The sequence below is a fragment of the Protomyctophum bolini genome, assembly GCF_963924005.1.
Source record: "Protomyctophum bolini genome assembly, chromosome: 3".
NCBI lineage: Eukaryota > Metazoa > Chordata > Actinopteri > Myctophiformes > Myctophidae > Protomyctophum > Protomyctophum bolini.
The window spans coordinates 3,844,698-3,857,197 of NC_137864.1; the positions used below are offsets into that span (position 1 = coordinate 3,844,698).

General features: G+C 43.0%; 1 protein-coding gene across 1 annotated transcript in view; it reads right to left on the reverse strand.

Annotated features, from left to right (window-relative positions):
• LOC308313437 (uncharacterized protein) overlaps positions 1-12,500 on the reverse strand; it is a 98,010-nt gene that overhangs the window by 54,567 nt on the left and 30,943 nt on the right. Inside the window, exons 5-6 of the mRNA XM_080760535.1 lie at positions 4,893-5,055; positions 1,160-1,282 (exon numbers count right to left, since the gene is read on the reverse strand). Of these exons, the coding sequence (XP_080616661.1) occupies positions 1,160-1,282; positions 4,893-5,055 (286 nt within the window). The remainder of the gene's footprint in view (positions 1-1,159; positions 1,283-4,892; positions 5,056-12,500) is intronic.

Here is a 12,500-nt window from a genome sequence, read left to right on the forward strand (position 1 = left end):
TACAAATACTTCGATATTTTGTCATTATAGGATAGGATTTTCATAATCCAAAAGGAAAATAATATATTTATACAGTATTCAATAGTGGAAATAGAAGATCTACAACCTACACAACACATTATATTACGTAACGTTGCTGTAACCTAATGCTTAAACCCCTACTAGCTACCAGTATTTTTACTACAAATGTATGCAGTATGAAGTTAGAATAAAACAAGTGAAATCATAGCTATAACTAGAAAAAGTGACCACCAGGGCAGGTCAGGTTGTGGCCTCCTGGTGGCGCTATAATAAGCCAATGTGAAAAGGGTGCCATTTCTTCTTATGCCTTGGATGGCAATTGGATGATTTGAGGCATTTTGTTCCAAAAATGTGTTTTTCCGAAAATCCACATGTTGGTGGCGCTATAACAGGCCAATGTGAAAAGGGTGGGATATATTCCTCAGCCTAGTAGGAAAGTCTGTGAAAGATTTCACGTAAATTGCATGCTGCGTTCATGATTTGAGGCTTTTTGTTCAAAGCGGGCCAATCCTGCAAAATTTGAAAGCCAATGTTAGCCAATCAGGATGGAATATGAAATATCAGACAGAGCTGTCTTGAGAACATGACTATAGAGATACTGGGGAACGATTTGCAGGATCTTTGGACAAAATATGGAGGAGTAATATAAAACAATGTGTTTTACAAAAGTCGGCCTCCTGGTGGCGCTATAACAGGCCATTCTGGACAATTTGGGGCAGAGGTTCATCATTGGCATCTAGGGAGTGTGTGTGCAAAGTTTGGCATCGACCGGTGCCGGAGATTAGCTGGTAACAGACGGACGGACGGACACACACACGGACGGACGGAGTGCAAAACATAATCTCTCCCCATGCCTTCGGCCTGGTGGACTCAGGTGGAGACAATAATCTCTTTCTATCAGACACAGCCTCGAAGCGAAGAGCAGACAGAGGATAAATCAAATGCAACACAAGTGTGGTTTTACGACCTTTGTTGGACATGGAATATTATTGGCACTGTCTACTACAGTGCAATACACTAGAGAGAGAGAGAGAGAGAGAGAGAGAGAGAGAGAGAGAGAGAGACAGAGAGAGAGAGATAGAGAGAGACAGAGAGAGAGAGACAGAGAGACAGACAGTTTGGATGTACTGTAACTCACCTCCTCTGGCTCTTTCAAGATGGCGTCATACGGATAGGGAGAGTTGCAGTCTGGGATGTAGTCATGACAGTAGGTCTCTGCTGCTTTGGGGTCATCAGCTATTAGCAGTTGTTGGATAACTCCCTGCACACGCACACACACACACACACACACACACACACACACACACACACACACACACAGACACACACGCACGGACACACGCACATACACACGTACATTTGAAATATGTATTTATGTCCACGTAAACAGAAGCAGTCAGACAATAGGAAAACAGCCAGTTACAAAGAAGTGCACCTAGACGGCAGAAGATTGTTACATACAATACTGTACATGTATATACATGTCAGACATACAGACAGCAGATATCAATCATGGATAAATGATAAATGACACAACGCCTCCTATAATAGCTATACTGAGCAGTACCTTGCTAACTGTTTGGCTCTCCTGTTGGGAGAGGCCTGTCATTTGAAAAGCCCCTCACAACCAACAACAACACATGTGCCCTAGGTTACCAACGATTTAAAAAATATACAGCTTAGCTGTGAGATGGTCTGCTCTCTCTCACAAACACACACACGCACGCACACACACACACACACACACACACACACACACACACACACACGCACACACGCACGCACGCACGCACGCACGCACGCACACACATCAATACAATATACACACTTGCATAATTATGTACAGTATGACAGACACAGACACACAAATACCAATGCAGAATAACAATTAAGAGAAGAAAGGGTGCATGACTGTGCATGCTGTGCAAGTTTCTGATTCAGCGGAAGTGTCTGCACTTGTCATTTATTAGAGAGCAGATGTCATATTATGTGCCTGTTGCCAATGTCTTCAGACTTTGAGTGTGTGCTTGTGTCTGTGTGTGCGTGCGTGCGTGCGTGCGTGCGTGCGTGCGTGTGTGTGTGTGTGTGTGTGTGTGTGTGTGTGTCTGCGCGTGTGCGTGCGCGTGTTTGTGTGCGTGCATGCATGCGTGCGTTCGTGCGTGTTAAACGCAGATCAAAGTGACTTTACGGGGAGCTTTTATTGTTGCTCTCTAGTTAATCGTCTCCAGAGTTTTCAGGAACGACTGGCGCCGGCGAATGAGCTGCGCAGACGTACGCAGTCACTCTTGTGTTTAGTGTTTGTTTACACACAACACAGACACAGATATGGATGTACAGTACCACAAACCTGAGATTTGATTGGATTCAGTTTGATTCAGTCGCTCTGTGTTTACAGTACACACACAGACATAGATAGTATACATGCACACAAACAGATGTTTGTTTTGCTATACTTGCAAGGACATCAAAATGGTAGCACATCTACAACATCACAATGGCAGCGTTTGAGCTTCCTCTATTTTCTGTGCCATGCGCCGACCATAAATACTGTCACGCAACTAAGTATAAATCAGGCAAATTTTTGTTGTATTGAACCATATTGAAGTAACGACGTGAAATAAACAACAGTTCACTTGGCAGCCTTGTTGCATCCTTTAATAATAATAACCCCTAGACATGTAAGGGAATGTAACACTCACTCTAACCACCAACCCCCCCAAACCTATAACCTCTATGCTATAACACCTAATCCTAACCCCGACCTGTCTCTAAAGAAATCAGTTTTACACATAAAACAACGATTTCTGTTGTGAGGACCAGGATAATGGTCCTCACAATTGTCTATTTCTCAAATTTGTGGGGACACTTCATAAGTATTAAGTATAGTAAACACACATGCACGCACACGCACGCACGCACACGCACGAACGCACGCACGCACGCACGCACACACACACACACACACACACACACACACAGAGTCGAGGAAATGCAGGCCGTGGCTGACTCATTTTAACAGACTGGACCACATGTGAACCGCACTGACCACTGGGGTCAGAGTTCAGAGGTCAACTCTATCATGCCAAGATGACCCCACCTCGCAGAGGAGAAGAAGAAGAGATGACCCAACAGAGAAAGAACTCCTATAAGGACAGCTTTTATAGGTCCAGAAACGTGAGGAGGAGGTCGTTTTTGTTCTTCTTCTTTCCAAGTGTCTTGATGACGCAAAACACTGTGTTGGGCAACCCACAGTCTTGGGCTATAGGACAAGATGTTCTGCTTAACTTCTCATGAGCCCAGGAGAGGAGCTGTCATACCCTCGTCATGTTCCTAGAGGCTCTTGTTCTGTTCAGTGTTCAGCGCTTGTTCATCGTTCCTGTGTAGTTCTAGTCGTAGAGATAGATACAGTATACAAACTGTGACAGCTTTAACTCTTCCAATTTAACTGGAGATCCAAGTTGTTTTTCTTGCCTTTGTAATTGCTGCATCTGACAGTATACTTTCCTTACTCTGTATCTGTAACTTTGTAATCCCCCTGCTTGATCGATAAAGATAAATCTATCTATTTCTTAACCCATTTAGGCCTGACGTCGAAAAGAAAACTTAAATAGCAGACCTACAAGCTCGTAGCGCGCCACCGAGCTTGTAGATCTGCTATTTTTCAATAGCTAAAGTATTACATAATGCTTAGTTAAAACACCAAAAGGGGTTCCCGCCCGTCAACTCAACATATTGAGTTCAAGGACCCCCAAATTGAAAGAGCGGTTTTGAAGGAGTCAAGGGATTCACATTGTAGTGGCATATAGGAGCAAAATTAATTGAATCCATTGTTTGAGCCGAATCTGGGTTGGACGTGGTTTGTTGAACTCCCTCATGTTGTGAGAGTGGACTTTGTTGACATTAAGGAAGTATTTAGACATGGGTATCTTGGTGGTGTAGCGAATCTTGTAGACCAGGCCCATTTTAGGCATATATACTTTGTAAGAAGAAGAAAAAAGAGCAAAAATAGCTAGCAGATAGTAGTTTACAAATGTATTGTTTGCTGGGGACCCCTGGGGGTCACTGAGACCCCCAGAAAAAAGAAGTCACACTAAACATGCAGCCAGTCAAACCTGGCTTAACGGAGGAGAGTGCAATACACCCACATGGCCACCGGAGGGCAGGGTCGGGAGAAAAAGCCCTCAGGTATTTTTCACTTGTCCCCCTTCTTTGACAGGTAAATGCAACAAGCAGCAACAGGCACAGACGCTAACCTTAGAACACACTTTTCAACAAGCATGTCATCTCAGTCTCTCTTTTTCTTTACATGTATTTTTGCCTTTTATTCTGGCCTTCCTCTGTCCAAATCCCAGTTGGTTTATGTTGTTTATATGTTTTTAAATTAGAAACATGTTGGAATTCATACTAACGAGGGGGCGTGCTGCCTTTCGCCACCAATTAATGCAACCCCTTGCCTCTGATGCTGTTTTGAACTTTTTACACGTCATGGTTTTGAAGCACAAAGAACTGCTGTTGGGCAGAAACCTTTTATGTCCATATTTTAAATTGTTATGTTCTTTTCATAAATTGACACCATACTCCATCATACTACAGTCAGTACAGTGTCACACAAAAGCATCAAAAGTAGCAGATCTACACGTTTGAAACGCGGTACATCTGCTACTTTTTCTGCTTTTGAATTTGAATCCTGACAAGTAAGAGTTTTGGTTTTGAACATATGAGGTTTCCACCCGACAGAGGCGATATACATACGCACGCGCACGCGCACACACACACACACACACACACACACACAAGTCACACACACACACACACACGCACACACACACACACACACACACACACAGATCAAAGCCTATACTAGTGTATACCTCAAAGACGTCCTCGTCCAGCAGGCGTGTTCCGAACACGGTGACCCCAGTGACGCTGACCTCGGCGTGGTGACCTCTGAGCAGATCCAGGGTGTCCACCTTGACACAGTCCAGGTACAGGCTAACAGACTGGCCCTGCACGCTGTACGCCACCCTGTGCCACCTGCACACACACACACACACACACACACACACACACACACACACACACACACACACAAACACATTCATTTTTGTAATTTCTTTTATTTATTTAAGAGTAGCCAATTATCTTTTTTACACCTTTTTTTCCTCCCCAATTTAGTTGTCGTGTCAATTGATTCCTTCCCCACACACATTCCGTTGTATTCCCACTGACAAACCTGCCAGTGAGGAGCCCCAATAGAGAGTATGCACATGCATGATTTTCCCATCAGGACACGCCCCCCCCCCCTCATCTAGACTGAGTGGCAAAACATTGAGCAGCATGTTGGAGTGTTGGAGTTTGGAAGCTAGTGCTCATTGGAAATCAGTAAAGAGTAAATCACTCAACCGTCCTGTGTGTACCACCTGTTTCTAAATGTCACATAATGCAGGAGGCAGCAAAATGTTGTGTTATTGAAAACAAGCACTTCCAAACTCTATAACTTTGCAGATAGAAAGAGGATATAGTTCAAGCTTTTCGTACAGCTGCAATGTTGGTGAGTTTAACATTGTTTAATGCAATCAAACAGGACTTTTCTGTTTGGATGAATGGGCTGTCATATAGGCAGAAAGTATAGTTACTCGGGCGTTCCTGCATAACTTCCAGGTATGATGATGTCACGCGCATACCCTCTATACCAGAAGTACGTAGAGCCTTCATTCTACTCCTCGTCCTGCCGCCCAACACGCCAAGCTGTCAGTATACCCGCTGACAGGTAGCCACCCCAGCCCGTATAGGATCCCCCGCCCGGCTTCCATTACCCGAAACCCGGCCGGGCCAATTGTGTTCGTATAGACGAGTCGACACAAACACATTCATGTCAAGATTATTATCAGTGATCACTAATCATTCACCGTGTCTCTTGTGTCCCCCAGATTGGGCACAAACATGGGGATGAATTCACTCTACCATTAGGCCACCAGAATGTGGAATGCCCTACCAACAATCATCACAAAGTGACTCCCTTCCCTCCTTCAAAACCGCCATTAAAAGAGCACCTGTCTGTTTGCAACTGGACATAGACAAGTCTTCTAGCTTGGCAAAAGAAATTACCCCCACTGTTTTTTCTGTAAATGCACTTTTACTGCTCCTAGTATGTATACTGTAAATACGTTATATCTTTAATATGTCTTGATGAATTGAACACAACAAGCCCACAGGGCTTTTTGCGTTATCCTTTAAGCATTGTTGTATAACTGTACACCTCTGTACTATTTGCAAACTGTTAAAAGGATCCCTGGCTAATAAGACAAATATGCCTTAAAACATTATATTTGCCCTCCTACAACTAAAATAAAAAAAATAAAAACACCTTAAACATTTTATTTCTTAAAGAATCTTTCACTCAATAGGAACTGCTCCTGTCGCAAGTTGATGATGTCATTATGTCCATGATTGTGTGGTCTAGCCCTATGGAATGTATGGAATGCATTATGTTAATAAAAACACCTTAATACTTATTGGGAAAATATGAGCATCAATGCAATATTTTAAATACTTTTTATTAGCACGAGCATTCCATAAATTCCATAGGCCTGGCCCACACATATGTGACATATGACATCATCAACTTGCGATGGGAGCCGTATCTATTAAGTGAAATATTCTCTATTTATGAAAGAAATAAAAATGATTCATCTTAATGTTAATGACGTTTAGAAGAAATTATACGACAAAGATTTAGAACACTTTCCTGGGGGTCTTTATGTGTGTAATATGTGGTTTTAGATATTTTAGATTTTAGCAGAGAGCCCAGTGTCTCTGATGTCATGGACACTATAGGGCTCACTTACTTCATGGACTACATGTTGTCTCAGTAAGACAGCTCTCCCCGTATCCACAAGCAGGAGCAGTGCACCAAAGCATCATGGGAATTGTAGTCCAGGGAGGAAGTGAGCCCAGTGTCCATGACATCAGAGACACTGGGCTCACTGCTCAAATCTAAAATATCTAACACCACATATTACACACATAAAGACCTCCAGGAAAGTGTTCAAAATCTTCTAAACATCATTAACATATATTTCTTTGTGTCTAATGTTTAACTACTTCCGGGGCACACAGCCCAATACAGCGAGAGGAGGATCAAAAAGTTGTACGAGCAGCAGCCGTCATAGTTTTCACCACAAGCGGTAATCACTATTTATATCTGAACGTCGGGCCGATTGGACTAAAACAACAACTTTGGGGTGTTTTTTCTGAGAAAACAAGCAGCAAAGAAACGACAATGAGTGGATCCTTATGGGAGGCGTGCACATTGATCCTCTAGATGGGAAGAACGTATTAGGCACTGTCTAGCAGCCTGGGCAGCACGAAAGGTTAGTTGAGCTTTGGCTGCTTGGAATTGATATATACAACCCGCCACCTGACGGGTATATGGCGACCTTCTGGGTTAAATCTTAACCCGTCATCTGACGTGTTCCGAAGCGTTTTGGCGTTGTGAGTGTTAATAAAGTATTCAATCAATCAATCAATCAATGTGCTTTGACGCCACAATCCAGGACAATATTTGAATGAATGAAAAGGTATGTCTCCCCTCTTCCATTGGGACATTTAGATGTCAGGTACTGTATAGCATATATCATCTCAGGATTTAGTGTTAGTTCAAGATCAGTAAAGTAGCGGCGGGGGCGAGGAAGTTATGTGAGTTAGGTAATAAAATATGAAATATAAATATATGTATAGGCCTATTGCCTTGCATGCACTTGCAAGGCACGTGTGAGACTTTATGACCATCCAAGCATGGACATGCCATGCATGTGAGTAACTCTGAGCAGGCATATATACAATACATGTGCTTGTGTTCGCCCCACTGATCATGTATGCACATGCATATGCAGTAATAGTTATAATAATAAAACCATTTATAGAGCATTTATCGAAAAACAAAGTGCTTTACCAAGTGCTTTACATAAAGCTGAACAACAGGAACATAAACAGGACAACATGTGCAAAAAGTGAAGTAAGTCAACAATAAAACAATAAAAGTTATGGTTTCTAGAAATGAGAAACATGTTGGAATTTACACTAAAAAAAACATGTGCAGGTGCAAGTGTTTACAGGTAGTATACATTACAGCAGGGGTGGGGCCCTGAGGGCTGTTGGGTCGAAGACCAAAAATTACATCCATTGATATCAACCGCTGTGCAATCACGCTCAGGCTTGCTGGTTAAAATGTGAAACCCATTCAATCGTATTATTGTCTAGTCCAGGGGTTCTCAACCTGGGGGTCGTGACCCCTCGGTGGGGGGTCCCAAAATTATTTTGGGGGGTCCCAAAATGTACATAGTACACATAGTGCATGCATAAACTTTCCTTAACGATTATATCCGGTTTCAGTATTTATTTATTATGTATTTTAAGGTTATTGTAGCGGTCAATTTGTATTGGTGGTGGGGAGGGGGGCGCGGCGGGCCAGGGCGGGGGTCGTGAGACATGGCCAAAGCATTTTCGGTTGTCCCCAGCCAAAAACGTTGAGAACCCCTGGTTTAGCCTTAAGTGTGTTGTTTAGTGGGGGTCAATCTGAGAATCCCATCGTCAAATATTCGGGAGAACAGCGCCTCCCCCGAGGCAACAGTCTGTCTTGAGAGACTAAGTGGGGGTTACATAGCGTTGCTGTCAGGAAGAAACCTTGAATCTCCATATTTCATCTTTGTTGTTTCATAAATGAATGGCCTATTTTGTACTTTGTTGTATGACAGCGTTACGTGTATGGAAACGGGGAACTTGCAATGACACTTTCTGACAAACCACAAATCGCTTGAGAAGACCTTTCCCAGGCGACAGGGAACTGAGAAAGAGAAAGGTCAGGTATAAATCTCAACAAGCAATGGCAGACAGTCTATTTCTCACACCAGCCAGTGGTAAAGGTAAGGTGATGCTCACAGTTTTGCCACTGAAAGGAGACACAAGAGGTGAGGAAATCTTTACGTCCATTCATGGCAGGAAAAATACTGAATATGAAGGTGTCTCAGTTTTATGCCATGGAAGCTTTCAAGTCAAAGTAGCAAATAGCAGTGACATAACTCCACATAGAATTGCAAACAGCAGCCATGTCAACCTGACATTAATTTGTTGTCAATTAGTTGTGACTGTCAACTTTCCTACTTACAATAAAGGGTGAGACAATACATTGGCTGTCATGAATACTGTCTGTCTGTCTGTCTGTCTGTCTGTCTGTCTGTCTGTCTGTCTGTCTGTCTGTCTGTCTGTCTGTCTGTCTGTCTGTCTGTCTGTCTGTCTGCCTGCCTGCCTGCCTGCCTGCCTGCCTGCCTGCCTGCCTGTCTGTCTGTCTGTCTGATACTATGTGTGTGGATAAAAAATATCCACACACTGTTATATACCTCCAACGAACTTACTTTTATTAATGGTACAACCTTTCGACCTTTAGGTCTTCATCAGGCAAATCAGATTATTCCTATAATAAGCCTATAATAAAACATAAAAGCGGTTCATTCTTCATTTGTAACTCCACACAGAACTACTGTCTGTGATTTTAAACTGCATACAGTGAGTGCTGTAAACAGGAGACCTAAACTTAAAGCATCTCTGGTTGCAAACCTTTCTTACAGAAACACTTGGTCAGTAATAAGTATCTGACAGCTGGCTGCAATTGAGGTTAATGAGCCATATCTGCCATAATTATGTCTCCTTTCTGCATCCACACCCCCAGTCAACAGAACCGCTGGCATGGGAGATAAAAAGCCTGGCTCCAGATGACCCCAATGAGCAGCATGCTTGTTCGTGTTCTCTGTGTTGGTGAAAGGTAGTTGTTCGGTCTCTGCTTGTGGGGAAAAGAGATCCAATCTGGCTTCATCCACACTGCAGTTACAAGTTAAAATCACTAACTGATGTTGGATGCTGCCTGAGATTGGCAAAGGTTTGACAAAGCTCATGCGCTCTTCTTTTCTTCACCACAGAAGGCAGCCTCGATGTCACCTCCACTGAAGGATGATTGAACCCTATTGTCGCTGTCCAAAACTGTTTCTTTTCAGGAAATGGAAAAAAATAACCTGTGTTCCAACAGATCCAAGTTATAAAGTCACAAGCTCGTGTTAATACTTTCCATTGGTTCAAAACCAACAACAGACAACCACTTTAATTTTCATACTTAATTTACAAAAAACAAAAAAAAACATGAAAACTTGAAATATGGAGAAACAAGATTTCTGCCTGCATGTGACGATATTTAACTGGCTTTTTCAAGGCCGCTATAGGCCCAATTGCAGACACTATAAAGGGTGGAAGGAAAGTGTAGACTAGTCATTGGTTAGACATGGGTTAAGGTTAGGTTTAGGTGTGCTGCCCCGTGGGAGGTTAGGTTTAGGGTGAGGGTTTGAGATAGGTTGTAGTTGTATAGGACTAATGACTGGTCTAACCAATGACTAGTCTAAACCAAAAACTGTCTAAACTAAGTACTGCACCCGAAGGAAATGCATATCCACACGCAAAGCTGGTCAGGTGCTAAGCGAAAACATGAAAACGCTAGCACACCGTGGGCTCCAGTAGCAGAATATTTTATTGCGCCTGAGTGCTGTGACATTTTGGGCTCTCGCCACTTCTGAGGAAGTGCAATAAAATATTCTTCAACTGGAGCACACAGTGTGCAAGCGTTCTCTTTTAGATCCCTATTGCAGAAACTACCTCATGGACAGGACAATTGGCTCCATAAGCCCAAGGCAGTCCATGTTCTCAAGACCAACGCAATGGTCCCGTAAAGGATGGCAGCGCAGATGTTGCTATCAAGGACGTCAGTGTCATTATACCCTTAATGATGAGGGACTTGCTACCATCTGTTAGTGCATTCCTGGCCTGTACACATATTTGAGTGTCAGCTTGTTTATGAGAGCGTGGAGACATGGTGGAGTATGGAACTTCCCATTGGTCGGTAATGGCATATCGTCCTTTTGCGACAATGAGTGTGCTCGTTGTCTGTGCTTTATGACACATCATCACAGGGATTTGAAACAGATCAATCTTCTTGCCGTCACCTCAAAGAAAGCTTCCTCAATTATTTGGGGTATTTGGTTTCCTGCCTCTTTAGTTTTTATCCCTCCCCCCTTGCCCCTTTGACCTGGCTTCAGATTTGTTGTACACATAAAGAGATGCAGGAGATGACTAGTTCTCATGTGTGAATCCAAGGACTCTCTTGCAAGTAACACCTGAGGACCGTTCTAAAGAGCACAAGCACAAAAGGAGAATAATATGCCTTTAGTAACACAAATAAATCCTTGTCTGTTCAATGCTGTCAGGAACTGCCACCATGAATATTTATTTCTACATGCCAGGAATGCACCAACGGATGGTAGCAAGTCTCTCATCATTAAGTAGAATGACAAAGACGTCCTTTTCTGATCTGTACCGCCATTCTTACTACAGGAACCTTGCAGGCCTTGACAACATGGACTGCCTTGGGCCATGGAGCCAAAGTGCTATGGGTTCCTGTCCATGAGGTAGTGTCTGCAATAGGACAGAAAGCAATAAACAAGTGGAACTATGACATTTAGTGTTGCAGACTTTATTCCTTTTCTAGTGTCTTGCAATAGGGCCAGAGAAAGGCCAGTTGAATACGGTTCAGTCATCCCCCTCAGTGGAGGTGACATTGTGGCTGCCTTCTGCGGTGAAGAAAAGAAGACTGCATGCATGGCCATAGTTGAAACATCTGTGTGTGTGTGAGGAGGTTTAGTGGAACCTTTCACTGATCTCAGGCAGTATCCAACATCAGTTAGTGATTTGGAGATTCGTTGTCCTTATGTATGATAGATTAACCCTAGAACACTAAAGACAACTTCTGTCACACGATCACTAAACCCATATTTTACCCGATACTACCCGAGATTTATAGAATATTAATATTCTATAAAATGAAATCTAAATATATTAAACTATATATATCATAGTGGGGCCCAATCATAGGGGTGGCAAAGTCAGTGAAAAATGTGGGTATTATTTTCAAAAATCACACCTGTGTGAACTGAGTAGTGCAACTCCCCTCTCCCCCTGCCTCTCTCTCTCTCTGTAATTAGCACTAGGCAACAGTGCAACACTATCTCTCTCTCTCTGTTTCTGGCACAACAGCGCCACTTTTGCCCCTACTGGTACTCATAGTCACACAGTCACATACATAGGTTAACACAGACATTGCTGTTCTTTGGAGTGGTTGCACCACTCAAAAATATTCCTAAAAAAGAAATACCGTACTTGATATGGGAACTTCTCCTTTGGTCCTCCCATTCCTGGGACATGTGAGAATGCTCCAGTGACAAAAACAAAAGAAAAAAAGGCCATTGTGGGTGTACGAGAGTTTTTTTTCATCACTAAACCCCAGGTGAAATTTACCCAAACACCTGCCTGTAGAAAAAAAAAACAAAACAGGGAGGTGTTTCTGCAAGAAAAGGTTGGCAACCGGAGATGCTTTGGTTTCA